At 40.7% G+C, this 22,474-nt stretch overlaps 2 protein-coding genes across 3 annotated transcripts in view; both read left to right on the top strand.

The window, feature by feature from the left end:
- LOC139367541 (RUN domain containing 3Ab) overlaps positions 1 to 15,630 on the top strand; it is a 42,602-nt gene extending 26,972 nt beyond the window's left edge. Inside the window, exons 7-11 of the mRNA XM_071105788.1 lie at positions 5,439 to 5,607; positions 6,207 to 6,364; positions 13,343 to 13,456; positions 13,767 to 13,867; positions 14,124 to 15,630. Coding sequence (XP_070961889.1) covers positions 5,439 to 5,607; positions 6,207 to 6,364; positions 13,343 to 13,456; positions 13,767 to 13,867; positions 14,124 to 14,266 — 685 coding nt within the window. The 3' untranslated portion in view covers positions 14,267 to 15,630. The remainder of the gene's footprint in view (positions 1 to 5,438; positions 5,608 to 6,206; positions 6,365 to 13,342; positions 13,457 to 13,766; positions 13,868 to 14,123) is intronic.
- Positions 15,631 to 19,501: 3,871 nt separating this feature from the next.
- Positions 19,502 to 22,474, top strand: part of LOC139367540 (family with sequence similarity 117 member Ab) — a 32,539-nt gene continuing 29,566 nt past the window's right edge. The window contains exon 1 of one of the 2 annotated variants that reach the window (XM_071105787.1): positions 19,502 to 20,146. In XM_071105787.1, coding sequence (XP_070961888.1) covers positions 20,032 to 20,146 — 115 coding nt within the window. In that variant the 5' untranslated portion in view covers positions 19,502 to 20,031. Of the gene's footprint in view, positions 20,156 to 22,474 lie in introns of both variants that reach the window. The other variant, XM_071105786.1, reaches the window with a different exon arrangement.

Below are 22,474 nucleotides of genomic sequence, written 5' to 3'. Positions count from 1 at the left end.
TCATATATAGGCTATGAGCAGCACTCCTTTCATTTTATCAGATCAGTTATTGTTTTCTTGCTCAAACCGCGAGCAAAACCTGTCGAACTCAGACATTTCTCTCAAAACACAGGGATGTCGATTCGCACGGGACTAGTATTATCAGAGGACTTGGGAGTTTGCCAGAAAACAGTAGGTTATTTGGGTTAGTCAATGTCCAGATTTCAGATTCCATTCAACCCAGTATGGTACAGTTCCCTTGACATGAACTTATAGGCCTATTTGAAGTCTTGTCTTGTGACTGTCAAATGTGTATAAAGCCTCACAATCATTACACATAACATAGCCGGCACTGCTATCATCCTCTTTTACCACTTCACCAAATATTTTCCAAACATTACTTTTCTGTCCCTCCCTTCTCTTTATTTCCAACTCTCCTTTCTCCTTTTGTCTTATTGAATGAAACAATGTCCTTTTTGCCTCCATAGATTGACCTGAACTTTTTCTGGCAGGTCCCGAAAGCATTATTTGGCGGTTGGCTGTGTAGGCTATTTGGCGCCTGTAGCCCTAAAGTTTAGGCTAATGCATTAATACCAGATAAAATAATTGAAGAAAAATCTTAATGTAGCCTATATAAATTGCACAATAATTATACATTGATGGATCTTTTTAAAGGTATTGTTGCCCACCACCCACCCGCCCTTCAGTCATACAATATTTAATGATCCTAAACGCGTCTGTCCCGCGGATATAACCGAGTCAACCCACGCATCAGTACTAGCTACCTAGCTAATCATTGGGGATCTTATTAAATTATGCTATACAGCCAAAGCAACAGTATCTATTGCTAGATTGGCGCAATAGAGGGCAGCCGTGCTTCTAGCCCCTAGGCAACTTTGCACTATTTCGTTTTTTTATGTGTTATTTCTTATATTATTAAGCCAGACATTTTTTTGTGTTATTACATACAGCCGGGAAAAACTTTTGGATATCAGAGCGGCGGTAACTCACCAGTATTACCAGCATTACGACCAGGAATACAACGAATCTGATCCTTTGTTCATACCCCCCATGGAAATTGAACTGATTCCTGAGGCTGACCCAAAACATCGCCAGAAGAAGAGTTACTCGGAGTGGACTTCTAGTCCGACTCATGAGGTGCGCACACCTCCCACCGCATCTGAGTATATTACTCGCTAATGTTCAGTCTCTGGATAATAAAGTTGACGAGCTGAGGGCGAGGATGTCCTTCCAGAAAGTTATCAGAGATTGGAACATACTCTGTTTCATGGAAACATGGCTCTCTCGGGATATACTGATATACAGCCATTTGGGTTCTTAGTTCATCACGCAGACAGGAATAAATATCTCTCCAGGAAGAAGGAGGGCAGGGTGTATGTTTCATGATTAAATACTCATTGTGTGATAACATACAGGAACTCAAGTCCTTTTGTTCACCCGACCTAGAATATCTCACAATCAAATGCCGATCACATTACCTCCCAAAATAATTATCTTCGGTTATAGTCACAGCCGTGTATATTCCCCCTCAAGCCAATGCCACGACGGCCCTCAAAGAACTTCACTGGACTTTATGCAAACTAGAAACCACATATCCTGAGGCCGCATTTATTGTAGCTGGGGATTTTATCAAAGCAAATTTGAGGAAAACGCTACTGAAGTTCTATCAACATATTGACTGCAGTACTCGCGCTGCTAAAACACTCGACCACTGCTACTCCAACTTCCAGGATGCCTACAAGGCCTTCCCCCACCCTCCTTTCGGCAAATCCCTTCCTATAGACATAATCTAAAGGAGGAAGTACCTGTGCTAAGGACTATTCAATGCTGGTCTGACCAATCGGAATCCACGCTTCAAGATTGTTTTGATCAGGTGGACTAGGATATGTTCCGGGTAGCCTCCGAGAATAACATTGACGAATATACTGATACGGTGACTGAGTTTATCAGGAAGTGTATAGGAGATGTTGTTCCCACTGGGACTATTAAAACCTACCCTAACGAGAAATCGTGGATGACAGCATTCGCGCAAAACTGAAATCACGTACCACCACATTTAATCATGCAAGGTGACTGGGAATATGGCAAAATACAAATAGTGTAGTTATTCCCTCCGTAAGGCAATCAAACAGGCAAAACGTCAGTATAGAGACAAAGTGGAGTCACAATTCAATGGCTCAGACACGAGATGTATGTGGCAGGGTCTACAGACAATCATGGACTACAAAAGGAAAACCAGCCATGTCGCGGACACCGACATTTTGCTTCCGAACAAGCTAAACACCTTCTTTGCCCGCTTTGAGGATAACACAGTGCCACCGACGCGGCCCGTTACCAAGGACTGTGGGCTCTCCTTCTCCGTAGCTGACGTGAGTAAGACATTTAAGCGTGTTAACCCTCGCAAGGCTGCCGGCCCAGACGGCATCCCTAGCCACGTCCTCAGAGCATGCGCAGACCAGCTAGCTTGTGTGTTTACAATCTCTCCCTATCCCAGTCTGCTGTCCCCACATGCTTCAAGATGGCCACCATTGTCCCTGTACCCAAGAAAGCAAAAGTAACTGAATTAAATTACTATCGCCCCGTGGCACTCACGTCTGTCATCATGAAGTGCTTTGAGAGACTAGTTCAAGGATCATATCACCTCTACCTTACCTGACACCCTAGACCCAGTTTAAAAAAAATACCGCCCTAATAGATACACAGACAATGCACTCACCATCACACTGCACACTGCCCTATCCCATCTGGACAAGAGGAATCCCTATGTAAGAATGCTGTTCATTGACTATAGCTCAGCAATCAACACCATAGTACCTTCCAAGCTCATCATTAAGCTCGAGGCCCTGGGTCTGAACCCCGCCCTGTGAAACTGGGTCCTGGACTTCCTGCCTGGATGCCCACAGATAGTGAAGGTTGGAAACAACACCTCCATTTCTCTGATCCTCAACACTGTGGTCCCACAAGGGTGCGTGCACAGTCCCCTCTTGTACTCCTTGTTCACCCACGACTGCATGGCCACGCACGCCTCCAACTCAATCATCAAGTTTTCAGACCATTACCAACAATGACGAGACAGGCTGCAGTGAGGAGGTGAGGGCTGTATCACCGCTTGGTACGGCAACTGCACTGCTCAGCATCAAAGCTGGGACTGAGAGACTGAAAAACAGCTTCTATCTTAAGGCCATCAGACCGTTAAATAGCCATCACTAGCACATTAGAGGCTGCTGCCTATATACATAGACTTGAAATCACTGGCCACTTTAATAAATGGAACGCTAGTCACTTTAATAATGTATACATATTTTAAATTACTCATCTCATATTTATATACTGTATCTTAGTCTATGCCGCTCTGATATTGCTCGTCCATATATTAACATATTCTTAATTCATTTACTTGGATTTGTTTGTTTTGTGTGTATTGTTGTGAAATTGTTGGATATTACTGGCTAGATATTACTTCACTGTTGGAGCTAGAAACACAAGCATTTTGCTACACCCACAATATCATCTACTAAACACGTGTATGTGTTCAATAAGATTTGATCTGATTTGATTAGAGATATGCCCTAGCTATAGTTAGTCAGTGGTTGCATATCTATGAAGCACGGGTGTGAATAGTAGACATTATATCCTTTAACTGTTTACAGCAGGTCTCCAGCTACCCTGACCTGTTTGATCAGCTTGATACAGTGCCATGGGTGTGTCCAGCTTACACCGGTGCAAATCTGCGTGCGTATACCAATGGAATTAAACATTCAACCAATGCCTCAAGTGTCGTGCTGTAGGTCCACCACACACCCAAAGGGTTGTGGGGTCCTGTCCAGAATCAACCCCTAGCCGTTACCCCTAGACACTTGTGGAGATCTGAGAGAATTGGAAAGGTGTACGCAATACCACCAACATTCCAATAAGCCTATCAGAGGGTAAGGTGGAGCTCTCACCATGTCACCACAAGTTAATCCCTCTCAGATCTACACATGTCTAGATTCTGGGCAGTAGGGGCTGGGGGTTGTTTCTGGACATGCCATGGGTATTATGGTAGCTCAGTCAGTCAGTCAGTCTGGCACTGTCAAAAATTGTAATATCTGTCAAATACTTGCTTCCTCCTTCCTTGGGAGAATCTCATTTGCATTTCCTTGATTTGTTGCATCCTCTTTCCTAGTTTTCACACACACGCACGCGCACCCACACGCACACACATACACTGCTTGAAGAGTTAATTGATTATAATGATTTAATTATTGGTTATTATTATTGTCAATGATTTTGTTGACAGAACCCATTGTATTATATTATTCTATTATATCAACTATTTAAAAAAAAAAAAAAATAGAAATTCTGTTGTTTATCGTTTTCATTATTCATCAATCTTTACCATGGCTATAAAATATAGAAAAGTAGACTAAAGCACAAACAGACCTGGCTACTAGGCAAAAGAAACATGCAGTGTCCATGTTTCATGTGACATTTTGAACGACATGTAGATGTTTTGTTGTTGGTAAGAGTTATGGTCTCATTGTACCTATCTAGACTCTTATTCCTGTAACTACACATGTGAAGCAAGAAGATCACATTTAAAAATGTTGACCCTGATGTCACACATTGGCCCTTTTATTTATAGAAAGACCCAAAAGCAGGTGAGCTCGTTCTACTATTTTTGGCCATATTCTGGTGTTTTGTGGTGGAAAACTGAGCGGGTCGACCATAACACGTCAACACTGTTACCCATAGATGGACAGGCTAGAAATGTTTTTAACAATTTCTTACAATTATTATTATTATTATTTTGCATTCAATTGCCTCTCCCTGTTACAGACAACAAGCTTCCATTCCCCCTGTCACAAGGGGATTTATGGCTGATTTAAGATGAAATCGTCAACCATGTTACTTTATTTTGCACTTACTGTACTTTCTTCATTTCTATTTTTGTATTAAGTTGAACAGTGTAAGAGCTGTTTAAAATGACTGCCTGAAATTTCAGCATGTTTGGGTGGGATGGAGTTTTGGCCTGCCTGCCTACATCACCAGGTGGTAAATTTAGATAATAGCCCAGCACAAAAGAGAGTTCCAAACCTCTCTGTCAATAACAGCTAGTTTTCAGTTTTCCCCTCCCCACTCAGACCACAGCTAGACAGTCTTAGCAACCTTCTTGCTTGAGAAATTGCTCTCTACTAAGAAGCAATTTTTTAAATATTTTTGACCATTTTAATTGAAAATAAATAATAACAGTAAGATACTTGATTGTTACCCAGAAATTATTTGATTTTGAGATAAAAACAGCTGCGTTGGCCAACACTAAAACATGCTTTTAATGGTGATCCTCTATAGAGAAAGATGTTTAATCCAGGACTAGGCTTAATCTGGGTTCGGGAAACGGGCCCAATATTACATAGCCTAAATAGGCCTATTATTGTCATCTGTTGTTGTCTGTGTAGCTATGACTACCTGAGTGATGACGACGACGACCGTCGGAGCATCGACAGCAGCACGAGCGATGACAGTGTCCCTGAGCACCCCTACGTCCCGCTGGTCACCGACGAGGAGAGCTGGGCCAACAAGTGCCGCAAGATGGAGCAGAGGTTCAAGATTGTCTACGCTCAGAAGGTGGGTAGCCATTTTGTATCTTTGTAGATCCCCACAGTAAGCCTATGAGTGGCACTCAAGTACAGGGGACAAGATAGTCGTTGTTGGGTGTCTTCAAGTACTGTAATAACTATTCACAGCTCACTTGCTCCCTAGGGTAGGTTGCTCCTAGGTGTACACTAGGTCATAGGTGTATCCTTGTACACTAGCCCTTGATATAATCACAAACTAGACACTAGGTCTATATTGTGGTGTATACACGTGCCCAGGCATGCCCCAAATGACGGTTACCTCAGAGATCAGGGCTGAATGTTATTGCACAGTTTGTTCTTATGAAGATGCTGCTCCTGCCCAACCATAACTTGAAATGCCTCATCTGCAAGAGATAATGTGGCTCACAAATTGCTCTCTGTAGTCTATCATAGGACTCATTGATAAGACAGAAGTAGATGGAAGACATCATTGGATATGTGTAGCTGGGTCATAGGGCACACTGTAGCAAAACGTTTCAAAACAACAAAAAAACAAGTTTCTTATTTGACAAGTACCTCCCCATTTGACTCCATTTCAGCCCGTTTTCTTCCAGAAAAAAAACAGCCCTTATGTGTGCTTGTCTCCAGGGCTATTTGGAGGAGCTGGTGCGTCTGCGGGAATCCCAGTTGACAAACGTGGAGACGGAGAACAAGGAGCTGAACGCGAGGCTGGTGGAGCTGGAGGAGCAGAGCCAGCAGGAGAAGAGGGAGCTGGAGGCCATCGTGTTGGAGCTGCAGGAGCAACTGTGAGTGGCTACACACACGCACACACATGCACGTGCAGACACGAGCATGCATGCGACGTACATGTAGACAAACATACACACACTATACACACAACTAGAGAGACACATACAGGTACCCAGCTAACAACAAACATTCCCACAACTGTAGAGAACATTCCCTTAATGTCAAATAGAACTTGGTTACCATGTTCTCAGAATGTTATATATTAATGTTCTAGACACGTTTCATAGGAACGTTGCAAGAACACTCATGTGTCCAGTTTTCTGTTGGTTAGGAGAATATTCCATCAACGTCCCACAAAACATACACAGAACATGGTTGCCATGTTCTCAGAACATACACTCTTAGAAAAAAAGGTGCTATCTAGAACCTAAAACGGTTCTTCAGCTGTCCCCCATAGGATAACCCTTTGAAGAAGGGTTGGGTTTCATATAGAACTCTTTTCCACAGAGAGTTCAACATGGAACCCAAAATGGTTTTACCTGGAACCAAAAAGGGTTATGCTATGGGGAAAAGTGGAAAACCCCTATTAGAACCCTTTTTTTCTAAGTGTAAAATATTAGTGTTCTAGGCAAGAAACATATGTGTCAACGTCCCACCAAACATGCATAGAAGATATTAATGTTCTAGACATGTTTCATGGGGTTGTTGCAGGAATATTTATGGGTATGTTGTGTTTAACATTACGATAATTTTTCACTAACTTTAATGCCAAAACATGATTAAAAAAAGATTCTCAGAAGGTTTTTGCTAACATAGATAGAATGTTCCACTAACCTTCAGAAAACAGGACACTCAAATATTAGGGGAACATTACGGTAACATTACAAAAACTCTCTCCCTCTAGAATTATTAGCTGGGTTTCTGTTTAGTTGTTTAATTTGGTAGGACATATTAACCGGTTTTAATCCTACTCCTGAATCACTATGATCAATAACATATTTTCTTGAGTGTACTTTTAAGGGGGGTGAGATTTACTTCAAATGGAATTCATCCTATTGCTTACACCTATCAAGTTGTTTCAGATTTACACAAGTGCATAGGGAGGAGGAGGGGTTAGAGTTTTTTCTGGACAGGACCTAACTATACTGTCCCAATAGGCACATGTATTGAGATATCCCTTATTGGGACAATGGTTAGGCCATTTGCTTTGGTGCTGGTGGCCTGGGTTTGAGACCTGTCACTGGCCTACACACAATGTCAAAGTGGAACTATGTTTTCAGAAATGTTTACTAATTAATTAAATACAGTGCTGAAATGTATTAATTAAATACAATGTTATGGCAAGCCTGAATAAGTTCAGGAATAAACATTTGCTTAACAAGTCACATAATAAGTTGCATGGATTCAAGGAAACCACTCAGGGATTTCCCCATGAGGACAATGGTGACTTTAAAACAGTGGTTAGCATTGGTGCTGATGCCCTTGGATTCGATAGGGAGACTACCTACTCTCACATTTTTATTTTATTTTAAACATTTTTGCTGGGGGGGGGGGGGGGGGGTAGATCAGCTTTAACATTGCAGATACATTGTAGCTTCCATCAATGTAACGGTCTACATTATTTCCAATCCCCCATATGTAGAGTACCAGTCAAATGTTTGCTGCCACCCCCGTCACATTCTTAAAATTAAGTGGTGATCCTAACTGGCCTAAAACAGGGAATTTTTACTACGATTAAATGCCAGGAATGGTGAAAAACTGAGTTTAAATGTATTTGGCTAAGGTGTATGTAAACCTCCGACTTCAACTGTATATTTGCCATATATTTTTAACTGTGCTGTTTCACAAAAGTTCTGAACCTATATACATTTTACGGCCACAGTATATACTCTCACATTCTTAGCAGTTTCCCTAACTAATGGAAAATCTTAGGGGAACATTACGGATAACATAACAAAAAATGTCTCTCTCTCTAGAATTGTTAGCTGGGTAGGGTTCTGGCAGCTCTGTTATTGTGTGGGGTGTATTTTCCTGGCATGGTTTAGGTCCACTCAACCTCTTCGAGGGCAACGTAAACTGCAGTAAATACAAAGCTGAAGGAAAGCATAAATGATGTAAGCCGTATGCCATGACCATCTCAGTCACCAGATCTTAAACCAATTTAAGAATTATGGGACATTCTAGAGAGGTACCTGAGACACACCAAATTATGGAATTTCCCGTTTTTGTAAACATACACAGAATATGGTTGCCATGTTCTCAGAACATAATATATTAATGTTCTAGACATGTTTCATGGGAACATTGCAAGAATATTTGTGTCCCCCCACAAAAAAAATGTACACATCACGTCACTGTTGCTGAACCAATCAAGGCACGGATTGGTGAACGACTGATCCATTCATATCGCTTTGTCTATTGGCAAGGGATACTTTTAACATACAGTGTTTTTAGATGTTTTCACACTTGATTACATTGTGCATTTTATACGGTAATTATTAATCAATTTGTCTTCACCTGGAATTTGAACTCACAATCTCCTGGTTCATGGTACTCTGATCTTTCCCGCTATGGTATGACACCATGTCCATGTCAAGTATTGGTTAATATGACTATTCTGACCTATTTCAGCTATTTAAGGCCTTTCTCTATAGTTGTCTAATGTTGGTTGGGCATATTAACATGTTTTAATTATACTCCTGAATCACTATGATCAATAAAATATATTTTCTTGAGTGCACTTTTAACAGAGCTGAGATTTACTTCAAAGTGCATTCACCCTATTGCTTACACCTATCAAGTAGTTTCATCTACATAAGTGTAAATGCCTAGGGAGGAGGGGTTAGGGTTTCTTCTGGACAGGGCCTAACTCTACTGGCCCAATAAGCACATGCCTATGAGATAACCCTTATTGGGACAGTGTTCAGTTCGTTCCTCATTGGCTGGCCTTTTTGAATTCCTCTGTCCAGTGTCTGTGTTCTTTTGCCCATTTTAATATTTTATTTTTATTGGCCAGTCTGAGATATGGCTTTTTCTTTGCAACTCTGCCGAGAAGGCCAGCATCCCAGAGTCGCCTCTTCACTGTTGATGTTGAGACTGTGGTTTTGCGGGTGCTATTTAATGAAGCTGCCAGTTGAGGACTTGTGAGGCGTCTGTTTCTCAAACTAGACACTCTAATGTACTTGTCTTTTTGCTCAGTTGTGTACTGGGGCCTCCCACTCCTCTTTCTATTCTGGTTAGAGACAGTTTGTGCTGTTCTGTGAAGGGGGTAGTACACAGCGTTGTACAAGATCTTCAGTTTCTTGGCAATTTCTCGCATGGAATAGCTTTCATTTCTCAGAACAAGAATAGTCTGACGAGTTTCATCAGAGAAGTCTTTGTTTCTGGCCATTTTGAGCCTGTAATGGAACCCACAAATGCTGATGCTCCAGATACTCAACTAGTCTAAAGAAGGATAGTTTTATTGCTTCTTTAATCAGGACAAAAGTTTTCACCTGCGCTAACATTATTGCAAAAGGATTTTCTAATGATCAATTAGCCTTTTCAAATTATAAACTTGGATTAGCTAACACAACGTGCCATTGGAACACAGGAGTGATGGTTGATGATAATGGGCCTCTGTACGCCTATGTAGCAATTTGGGCAGCCTAGGTGATTATTGGTTTGCGGTCAGTGAAAAGCATCTAAATGTGTATGAAGATAATGTGTCTTGAGTATAATTGAAATGTTGAGACACGAAGGGGATGGGTGTTTGGTGAATATATGACGTGTCTCTCTCTAGAGTGCATGCACTCAGCTCTCCAGAATGTGCTCCGATATCTACAGCCAATCCTTGCGCATTCATAGTTTCATTGTGGGAATTATTTTCCCTTTGAATGGTTATTTTGATAAATTCCCCATTACATATGTCACCAGCAGTAAATGTAGCTTTAATCCCCATCATTTGGTTACATTCATTTCTGTTAATGCATGTATTAATTACAGTAATTGATGATTCTCATTGTTGTGGTGGAAACGTTATTTGCAGAGTTCACAACCTGCTACACTTCTAAGAAACCAGTTTTGGTTTATTTCATAATCATCAATTCCAAGTTTTGTAAAAATAAATAAAAATGTAATTGGCTTTTGTTTGGAGTGCTCCATGTGAGCAATGAGCATATGTCTGATTTCTCTGTCCTGATTATGCTGAGGGAGCGTGCATACCTGAGCACGAATAGAAGTACTTGGCCTGCTGCACACAAATGTAGGAAAGTGCCCCTTTGGAAATATCTGATTTCTGGCCATTTATAACTCACCATGTCCACTGCTAATAAACTGAGCTTCGCTGTCATTTTTTCTTCACCTCACACAGTAAGTCAACAAAAGTATATATATTTTTTACATCCATTGAGAATGATAATAGTTCCTCACAGAATTTAAACATCTTTCCAACACTCTCCTGGCCCCGATAATCACCAAGCCAAATATCATGATCGGATGATCCCATATATCCAGTGTAAACGTCATAAAATACCTGAACACTTCTCCCTTGCTCAAAAACAGCTGTCTGTACCGAGCTCACTGGCATGGAAAACTCTGAGGGCCCGGAATAGGCTAGTTGATACAATGTTGCAAGTTCTCGGATTGATTTGATACAATGCTAGCTCAAGTAAAGACAGATAGAGAGGCAGACAGACTGAGTAGAGAGATTAATGTGGTTAAAAGATCCGGAATTTTCATGAGGATATTCTCTGCTGTTTTTATTTTTTTGTCTTTAGGCTTATGTATTTTACTTAGTTGACGATGGAAGTTAAACGCTTACTGCTGCATTGGCCTATAGGAAAATATTTTTGGAACCGCCAATCGATCAGTGTGTCAATGTGTTAAATGGCTGGCGCTCTTGCATTAGTTGAATTTTAACTTTTAGATATTTGCCATTTTAATTCAAATTTGAACGATTAACCACGTGACAAGGATTGAGAAATTAAAATGTTCGTATTGAAATTAAACTGTTCCACGAAAATGCGCATATGAAAATCATAACTGGAACAGAGATTGGTAGAAATGGTATTATAAATTGTCAGCTTCCCCAAACTTGAAACTCACGCGCCGCCTATGGTCTTTACTGTAATATCCAATCAAAAATGTGTGCAAGTTCAAGCGCGTGCACATGCAGAAGGTCCCATGAAAAGAATGTGCCCCTCTATAGAAATCAAATTCCCATCCAACTAATTCATTATGGCCCCAGTGATGCACCTATCTGATCTAATTAAAATAAGTTTCTCAATGACAGATGTTTGTTCGACATGGTATGTGGTGTCGAGTTCAAAAATACTATGGAGTTCTCTTTGAGATGCTCAGCTATATACAGTTGAAGTTGGAAGTCTACATACATCTTAGCCAAATACATTTAAACTCAGTTTTTCACAACTCCTGACATTTAATCCTAGTAAATTCCCTCTCTTAGGTCAGTTAGGATCACCACTTTATTTTGAGAATGTGAAATGTCAGAATAATAGTAGAGAGAATGATTTATTTCAGCTTTTATTTCTTTCATCACATTCCCAGTGGGTCAGAAGTTTACATACACTCAATTAGTATTTGGTAGCTTTGCCTTTAAATTTTTTAACTTAAGTCAAATGTTTTGGGTAGCCTTCCTGCTTTGTCTTGGCTGTGTGCTTAGGGTTGTTGTCCTGTTGGAAGGTGAACCTTTGCCCCAGTCTGAGATCCTTAGCTCTCTGGAGCAGGTTTTCATCAAGGACCTCTCTGTACTTTGCCACGGTCCTGACTAATTTCCCAGTCCCTGCCGTTGAAAAACATCCCCACAGCATGATGCTGCCACCACCATGCTTCACCGTAGTGATAGTTCCAGGTTACCTCCAGACGTAACGCTTGGTATTCAGGCCAAAGACTTCAATCTTGGTTTCATCAGACCAGAGAATCTTGTTTCTCATGGTCTGTCCAAGCGGGCTGTCATGTGCCTTTTACTGAGGAGTGGCTTCCTGTCCCTACCGCTGAAAAACAGCCCCACAGCATGATGCTGTCACCACCATGCTTCACCGTAGGGATGGTACCAGGTTTCCAAGCGTGACGCTTTGCGTTCAGGCCAAAGAGTTCTGTCATGGTTTCATCAGACCAGAGAATCCTTTAGGTGCCTTTTGGCAAACTCAATGGGAACATGATGCACCTGAGCTCATAGCAAAGGGTCTGAATACTTATGTAAATAAACTATTTGTTTTATATTTTTAATACATTTGCAACCACTTTTAAAAACCTGTTTTTGCTTTGTCATTATGGGGTATTGTGTGTAGATTGATGAAAAAAAACTGTAATCAATTTTAGAATAAGTCTGTAATGTAACAAAATGTGGAAAAATCAAGGGGTCTGAAAATTTTCCAAATGCACTCTAAATGAACATGCACAATGCAATCATGCACTAAAAACACTATGTTAAAATCCCTGTGTGTGAGTATCCCTTGCCAACAAACAAAAAGAGTTGTGAATCACCAATCAGGCCCTTGATGGGCTTGGCCGTGGTAATTAAGGCATGATATGTATTGATAATTTTTTGGGGAAAACAAGGGACCATCAGGTGACATCCTGACTGATACACGAGAAATGTTCTTGCAACGGTCGCATTAAACATGTTTCAAACTTTAATATCTTACGTTCTGAGAACATGGCAACCATGTTCTGTGTATGTTTGATGTCACATCAATTGAATATTCTCCAAACCCTCAGAAAACTGGACACAGGAATGTTCTTGCAACATTCTCATGAAATGTGCTTGGAACATTAATGTCTTATATCTTGTATATTCTAAGAACATTGTAACATAGATAGAATGTTCCCCTAATTAACAGAAAACTGGACACTCAAACATTAGGGTAACATTACGGGTAACTTTACAAAAAAAATTTCTCTCCCTAGAATTGTTAGCATGGTGTGGCGTACACATATTCACTGTGAAGTACAGGGAATATCACTGTAAAAGCCTACCATATTGACACAATTGGCATATGCTTTGATTATACTGGGATTCTTGTGTTTTGCAGGACGAGCCTGATTCCGTGTGACTCCAACATTTTGGCCAAAAACCTGTCAATCCCTCTCGTCAACCAATGGCAACAGCCCTACAACAATCATGACGATGGCAAGCTCTTTCGCAGGTGTGACTACATCCTCCCAGCAAAATGCTTGTCTTTGTACTGCATCTATGTAGCAACAGTTTGGTTTAATTAGTTCCTAAATTCATAAAGAGGTTATTTTGTTGATCAGTCAATTGAAATAAGGAGGAAAAGGTGCAGCCAATTATATTTGTTTTTTAAATATTTGTCTGCTTGGCCTTGAAACACGACAGAACTTTCAGATTGAAATGAACGATATGAGGTAGATATGATTGTTTGTCATGTAGAATCGGGGATCGTGTCAGCGCTGAGAGAGCGAGAGTATATTTACTATGTCCCCATATGCCTGTAGGAGGAGCTTCCCCAGCACAGAGCTGCTGTCAGTGGTCAGCCTGGACTCCGACTCCCAGAATACAGCAGGGCAGCAGAATGGAGAGGCGTGGTGCACAGCAGGTGCTGTAGTCACACACTCATACACACTACCCGTATTGTTCACAAATAAGGATACATGCCATTACACCACACACAGACAGCAACGCATCTATGGAGCCATGGACACATGCATGCATAAGATCACCACACACGCAAGCGTGCAGAAATTATGCACGTGCACACGCACTCCTGTGCTCTCATAAATATAAAACCTTGAACACACCTACAGCTAACACACATTTCATGTTGGTTTTGACAACATATGTCCTTCCCCTAGATAAAGACTACACCCCTTCCATGATGGTCCTGTGTGGTTCTCTAAACTCCCTGCCCAGCTGCAAGTCCCTGGCAAGCCTTAAGTCCAGCGAGTGCCTGGTCCACATCAGCACAGACAACAGCCCTGCCCTCTCTCCCAGCTAGAGGGCACCAAAGAACGACTGCCATTCACAAACACTGGGAGACACAGCTCAACCCAACATGAGAAACCTGGGTCGTGTTCATTAAGCACCAAATGGGTGAAGACAAACTGAAACAGGGAGGGACTCCCTGGACTTGTCAAAAAGATAAACACAAATGTTCCTTTTTTTCTTCTGCTGTCAAAAGGAGGACGATGTTCCCCCTCAATAAACCTTTAAATTCCCTTTATTCCACCCTCATTCCTCAAATCCAACGCTCTCTCATTTCAAAACACTGTCATTCTATATGACCGTCTCATCTCTGACTGAAAAGCCTGTCTATCACATGCATCTCCAATCGTGTCAAAAAAGAAAACCAACCGGAAGAGCTGCAGTCCTGCCCAAACCCTTCAATTCCACTGTCTTTCAATGTCTTTACTCGGCTGAACTGCGCACCATCTCCTATAGATGGGAAATATGGTTGCTTACTTGAAAACATAGCCATTATACAATTACAGATCGTAATTTACAATTTACAGCAACTACAAACATGTATCTCTCCCGTTGACCAAAACATTTCACCTCCCTAGAGGGTTGTACTGTAGAATTACAACTATCTGTCTGTGTTCGTCTGTCTCTGTCTTCAGTCTTGCAAGTCTGTCGGTAGTAGTATCGGTACTAGTATCTACTTTCTGCCTACTGTGAACTCTTGCAGTGCAGGGCTTTGAACTGTCAGGGCCACCTTGACACCATTCAGAAGCTTAGCCATTTTCTTTGGTTGCCATATTACACCTGACGTGGCATTATTACAAGTCTGTTAGCACAAGCTAACATTGAGGGATGCAAAAGGGTTTGTATTATATCATTTCTAAACATACAGTAGTGGCCACTCTGATTGTGAAGAATAAATTAGCAGTGCTTCAAATTACCAAGTAAGTATCAATGAAGCTTTGGGCCGACTCAGTCAATTCAGTTATCCAGGTTTTCAGGATATGGCGAAAATGAAATTGCTCTTGTACTGCACGAATGCATGGAATTTAAGTGTGGGGAAACAACCAGAGACATAACTGCATATCAATTCACGGTTGTGTTGCTGCGCAGGACGGATGTTGCCTTTCACTTATCCTTCTGACCTGGATTGAATTGTTTTGATTGAATTGTCTGTCTGTCTATGAGTGCGTTTTTGTGTGAGTGTAGGACTTACTTGTATGAATATTGGATGTTGCAATTTTTTGGGGGGTGTATGCTATTAATTTTGTATTATGATGAATTCCCATTATACTTACTCGTTTTATTTAACTTCATGTAGATAGCCATCTCATCCCAGGTGTTGGGAGTTTGGATGTATGTAATTTAAAACAGCAATAAAACAAACATTTTTGTTAAACATTACATTGCTTGTGTTGTTGCTAAAGTAGGGATACTTATGGTACAGTGCCTTCAGAAAGTATTCACACCTCTTGACCTTTTCCACAATTCCACAATCAGGTCACATAGTAAGTTGCATGGACTCTGTGTGAAATAATAGTTTTTAACATGATTATTGAATGACTACCTCATCTTTGTACCCCACATTTATCAATTATCTGTAAGGTCCCTCAGTCGAGCAGTGAATTTCAAACACAGATTCAACCAAAGACCAAGGAGGTTTTCCAATGCCTCCCAAATAAAGGTAACTATTGGTAGATGGGTAAAAACAAAAAAAGCAGACATTGAATATCCCTTTGAGCATGGTGAAGTTAATAATTACACTTTGATGGTGTACTAATACACAACGTCACTACAAAGATACAGGTGTCCTTCCTAACTCAGTTGCTGGAGAGGAAGGAAACCCCTCAGGGATTTCACCATAAGGCCAATGGTAACTTTAAAACAGTTACAGAGTTTAATGGCTGTGATAGGAGAAAACTGAGGATGGATAAACAACATAGTAGTTACTCCACAATACTAACCTCAATTACAGAGTGAAAAGAAGGAAGCCTGTACAGAATACAAATATTTCCAAACATGCATCCTGTTTGCAATAATGCACTAAAGTAAAACTGCAAAAAAAATTGGAAAGGAAATTAACTTCATGTCCTGAATACAAAGTGTTATGTTTGGGGCAAATACAACACATCACCGAGTACCACTCTTTATATTTTCAAGCATGATGGTGGCTGCATCATGCTATGGTTATGCTTGTCATTGGCAAGGACTAAGGAGTTTTTTGGGATAAAAATAAACAGAATAGAGCTAAACCCATGTCATGACATCTGCCGAAGTCGGTCCCTCTCCTTGTTCGGGCGGTGTAAGGCGGTCGATGTCACCGATCTTCTAGCCATCACTGATCCATTTTTCATTTTCCATTGGTTTTGTCTTGTATTCCTTCACACCTGGTTCCAATCCCATCAATTACATGTGCATTTAACCCTTTGTTTCCCCTCATGTCATTGTCTGAGATTGTTTTATTGTATGTGACTGTGCTAGTATGTGTTGGTGTGCAACGGGTTTTGTACCCACTTTGTTATTTTTAAATATTTTGTTTTTTGGAGTTTGGTCAGCACTTATTAAACGACTCCGTTTATACCAAGTTCATTCTCCTGCGCCTGACTTCCCTGCCACCAACACGCACCCATTACAGCACAAGCAAAATCCTACAGGATAACCTGGTGCAGTCTGCTTTCCAACAGACACTTGGAGACAAATTCACCTTTGAGCAGGACAATAACCTAAAACACAAGGCCAAATATGCACTGGAGTTTCTGAAACAAGATATCATTGAATGTTTCTGAGTGGCCTAGTTACAGTTTTGACTTAAATAGGCTTGAAAATCTGTCAAGACTTAAATGGCTTTCTAGCAATGATCAACAACCAACTTGACAGAGCTTGAAGAATTTTAAAAATAATAATGTTAAAATATTGTGCATAGCTCTTACATGATGACCAGACGGCACAGGTGACATCGCACACATGTTGATTTTGGCCCCCCACACCAGCCGCAATCAGGACACTCAGGTTGAAGTATCAAAGTCTGAACCAACTATATTAATTTGGGGACATGTCAAAAAGCATTAAACATTTAGAGTAATTTAGCTAGCTAGCTTGCTGTTGCTAGCTAATTTGTCCTGGGATATAAACATTAGGTTGTTATTTTACTTGAAATGCACAAGGTCCTCTATGCTGACAATTAATCCACAGATAAAATGGTGAACCGAGTTTGTTTCTAGAAATCTCTCCTCTTTCAGGCTTCTTCTTTGGACTTTATATGGCGGTTGGCAACCAACGTTAAGGTGCATCACCACAACCAACCGGACTGAAGTGTGGGTCTCAGTGCAATGTTTGAATAACATGCATATATATGTACATTTATTTTGCAACGCTCGTGGTGTGGTCAGCATGTTAGAGACTTACCCAGAAAGACTCACAGCTGTAATCGCTTGCCAAAGGTGATTTTAACATGTATTGACTCGGGTGTGAATACTTATTTATTTACATGTGATGTTTATGTTGTTTTTTTATTAATACATTTGAAAAAAATATTAAAACGTGTTTTCACTATGTCATTATGGGTTGCGTGTAGTTGGGTGAGAAAAAACATACTTAATACATTTTGAATTCAGGCTGTAACACAGCAACATGTGGAATAAGTCAAGGGGTATGAGTACCTTTTGAAGGTACTATATGTTGACTTATTGCATTTGCTATGTCACAATATAATGTTATCTCTACTGTAGTGCATGACCCATATCCATTCTTCTTCTTGAATGATATGTGTCTTTGTGTCATGCAGGTTCAAATATGGGTTCTAGTTCTGAAAGACGTGCCAGTTTGTACGAGCCTGATTTAAAAGTTATCTTGCATTGTTTTCAGTGCATTTTCTTATTTGACCTGAATGGAAGTACAAAATGCTATGATGAGACAATGCTCTGTTATGTTTCCGCCATTCGCCATTAAGTTCAAAATTAGACGCTTAAGATCTAAGAGAACCAATACTGTTGTGTACTTCACCAAACCTACCAGATCTTCCCCTTTTGTGGTCTTCCTCCTTTTGTATTCTAACTTTTATTAAACCAACACCCCTCCCCTTTAAAAAAGGAACCAGCCGAACAAAGACTGGGTCAGAGGATAGAGTCATTCATTCATTAGCACAGTCAAACAGACCTCTATGTCTGTTTGACTACAGCAAACAACTGCTGTAGGTCTCTCGTGGAAGATGGTAATAGAGGATGTTGAGGAGTGAGGACACATTCCTGGTTGACATACTGTCCGATTAGTTCCCTAGGTATAACCCAATGATGTATACACACACACTCACACTCGCACACACATCTATGGTATAACCCCATGTGGGCTATGCTATAGGTCATGGAAGGTTTGCGAAGGGTAAGTGATTTTCTGTCATGACACTTTTTGACTTGTGAGGTCAGCAACACAAGACATGCAGTATGTGCACTGTGTGTGTGGACATGAGGTAGTAAGCGTGACCCTTTGTGATAATGCTGCTCATTCACTCCCTCCCATTTCAGGGAGGCCGATGCAATAGCCTGTTATCTCTGGTGTAGGTTGAAGTTCCACTTGAATTGCTGATCTAGGGTCAGTTTTGCTTTGTACCTACCAGTGGGTAACCTTTAAATATTGGTTGATTAATGCTGATCTAGAATTTGTGGTTAAAGGCTACTACTTCTGGTTTGAGTGTTATCTCTATCCCCTCTCCGGTCACAGCATTGGCACTCCCTCTCTCACAGCTCAGGGAAAGTTATCTATCACAACGCACACTGTCACACACCACCCATGTTCCACAATCGCCCCTCTGCGGAGATACACCTCGTTGTCCACCCTCAGACACAAACACACTAACACACTGATTACATAAGAGTGAGCCCGTTATTAGAATGAATGAAGATATGCTTATGCATTGAATTAATTAATTAATAATGGATGTATAGATGAATGTCATATGAAGACTGTCCATTGTGCACAACAAATATTATTTCAGGATTTCAGGTTAAAAGTCATTTTAAACAACAATATTGAAATGCAACATTTTATAAGCTTGAATAGCCTAGGCTATGAGACAAAATGTTGAATCAGTGTCCAGTTTGATTATCCCAGTCTTGAAACAAAAACAAGAGAACGTTCAAATCAATATGACAAATTAATTGGGCAGTGACATGTTTTTTCTGTCACAGTGATCGATTGGTAGTGAGTTGCTCAATGGACTTATGGTAATACATTTCACTAACCAACCAAATCTCAGATTCAAAACTGGACCCACCCCGCATAATTACATCCACACGAGCGTGAAAGTTGTTTGAGTTGGCGTCAATCAACAACGCAAGAAACTCCACCGTGACCACCTCAACTTAGTTGGTGATCAGAATAAGTTCCACTGCGAATAATTCTGATGATATATCGTTTACTAAGAAGACTCGTGATATGTAGTTTATTAACTTACTGAGGTTGGACTGCTTCCTTCTTTGACAAAAGTGCTGCAATTGCTCAGTATCGTCACAAAGGAACTCTGCTGGCTGGCTAGCTAGCTAACTCGCACGAGCAAAGAAGATCCATTTAACTATTTCTTAGGCATAGCCCAGTTAGAACACTATTTAGCTAGCTACCCATTAAAAACACGCACTGACTTGAATAGTTATCAACGTGAAGTAGCTAAGATCTCAGAGGGAACAGGTAGCCGCTGTTTTAGCTTGAGTGAGACCTCCCCAGTCAAGTTCTAGAAGTTGGGTATTCTAGCATTTACCAGAAATCCAACGAGAGCTAACTAAAACCTTGAGTTGCAGCCGTCTTGGGAAGATGTCTTGCCGAAGCGGAGTCAGCCAGACCCGGGGAGACACTTCTGGTCCACAGCCTTTGAGAGCAACAGTTCCATTCCAGCTGCACAGCAAAGCACAGACCAGCTTGAAAAATGGCAAGTCCGGTATGGTAAACACCGACAGTACAGATATAGCTAGCTAAGGTTACCTACATGTTTTGATTTCCATTGAGTATCTCATTCAACATAAACCCAAACAAACAGTGGTAGAAATGAGCATGTGTGAGAAAATAAGGTCTTGCAATTATACTGTTAATTGTTCATTTATGGTAACTGCTTTCAAAAGTTTTGCTTTCATCTGATGACAACCAGTGAAATGTACAACAGAACAATTTAATAATTGCCTCCCAAAGGAAATGGTTGAAACAATGTTACACCCATTCAACCATCCAATGCTGAATAAGGTCACTTGAACAAAAACAGACAAAATGTCTGTAATATACAGAAATGACTAATATTACTCTATGCTACATAACTTAGATTGTATGACTTAATTTGAAACTGCCATATAACAGTGGTAGTAATACAGCTGTACTGTTGGAACCTTCCGGCAACAGTTACTAGTTAAAACAGGTTGAACACATTTCTGGGCTTCATGAATTATCAGTCTCCCCATCACCAAATACAACTAAAAGAAGTGTAATGGGGTTCTACACTAACTTTTTCCACTGGTGGCACCAGCACATGATTTGGTCCACACACTTGTTTTAACCAAAAAAATGATACTTGACCTAGTTTGAGTCCTATATTGTGCCCTCATTCCGTACAGAACCAGGCTTAACAATGACTATTCATCTTTTAAATTACCATGCCCTTGTTCTTACATTGATTTGGATAGATTTACTGTAACAGCAAAGAAAAGAGACTGCTCAAATAAAGTGCAAAATATATTTATTGCAGATGTCGACGGTTGTTCTTTTCTGCGAAATCCTCTAGAGAGCAGAATTTCAAAAACAATTTTGTTTTTCAGTGTCAACAACAGTGCGTAAAACTACATCAGGTGACCATTTATGAGGTCTGGGAGAAATGTCTTATTTTTGTTGTTGTGTGTTACCGTTTAATTCAGGTGCACACCAGCCAGACAGTTGTTTGACAAGCAGTGTTTCTGTCGCTCACTTTGTAGTTACCTTTTTAATTGCCTTTCCATCTACCCTAGAATGGTTAGGCTATCAATAGCATCGTTAATGGCTACGCAAAGTAGTGGACATATAGGTCCTATGCTCACTGCACATGCAATTGAAAGATACTGGCCCCAAAATATTTAATTACTGCCCCGGTCAAGATCTGACTGGAAAGTGAATGATGCGTGCATCATTTCAATAGCAGGTGATTTTATTTATATAGAGCTCATAAATATTGACAAGTCAAATTCAAGGAATTTCAAATACTTTTTCATTTTATATCTAATTGTTTTAGCCTATAGGGGAAAAATGTATGCATTACCGCTTTTAAGAATATATATATATATATATATATATATATATATATATATATATATATATATGGGCTCCCGAGTGGCGCAGAGGTCTAAGGCACTACAGACTCTGGTTTGATTCCAGGCTGTATCACAACTGGCCGTGATTAGAAGTCCTGTAGGGTGGCGCCCAATTTGCCCAGCATCGTTAGGGTTTGGCCGGGGTAGGCCGTCATTGTAAATAAGAATTTGTTCTGAACTTTTGTTCTGAACTGACTTGCCTAGTTAAATAAATATGAAATATATATATTCTTTATAGGCCTACCCAATGCATTGACATTCACATTATTTTTACATTCTAAAATTTGTCAGAATAATGTGGGCATTGCCTGATTTGAATGGGGTTGAGGTCAGAGCTCTGTGCATGCCAGTCAAGTTCTTCCACACCGATCTCGACAAACCATTTATTTATGGACCTCGCTTTGTGCAATGGGGCATTGTCATGCTGAAACAGGGAAGGGCCTTCCCCAAATTGTTGCCACAGTTGGAAGCACTGAATCATCTCGAATGTCGTTGTATGCTGTAGCGTTAGGATTTCCCTTCACTGGAACAAAGGGGCCTAGCCTGAAAACAGCCCCAGACCATTGTTCATCCTCCACCAAACTTTACACTTCACACTATGCATTGGGGTAGGTAGCATTTTTCCTGCATCCGCCAAACCCAGATTCGTCCATCGGCCTGCCAGATGGTGAAGTGTGATTTCACTCCAGAGAACGTGTTTCCACTGCTCTAGAGTCCAATGGCGGAGAGCTTTAACACCACTCTAGCTGACGTTTGGCATTGCGCATGGTGATCTTAGGCTTGTGTGCAGCTGCTCGGCAATGGAAACCCATTTCATGAAGCTCCCGCCGAACTGTTCTTGCAATTGGCATTGAGGAGTGTTTCTGTCAGTTATAATGCTGGGCCCGGCTCCCCAGTGGTTTGGCACTGGCTGCTAAGTGGGTGGGCCT

Source organism: Oncorhynchus clarkii, chromosome 16 (genome assembly GCF_045791955.1).
Source record: "Oncorhynchus clarkii lewisi isolate Uvic-CL-2024 chromosome 16, UVic_Ocla_1.0, whole genome shotgun sequence".
Lineage (NCBI taxonomy): Eukaryota > Metazoa > Chordata > Actinopteri > Salmoniformes > Salmonidae > Oncorhynchus > Oncorhynchus clarkii.
Note: the sequence above shows the minus strand (reverse complement) of the source record. Positions and strands in the feature narration are given on the sequence as shown.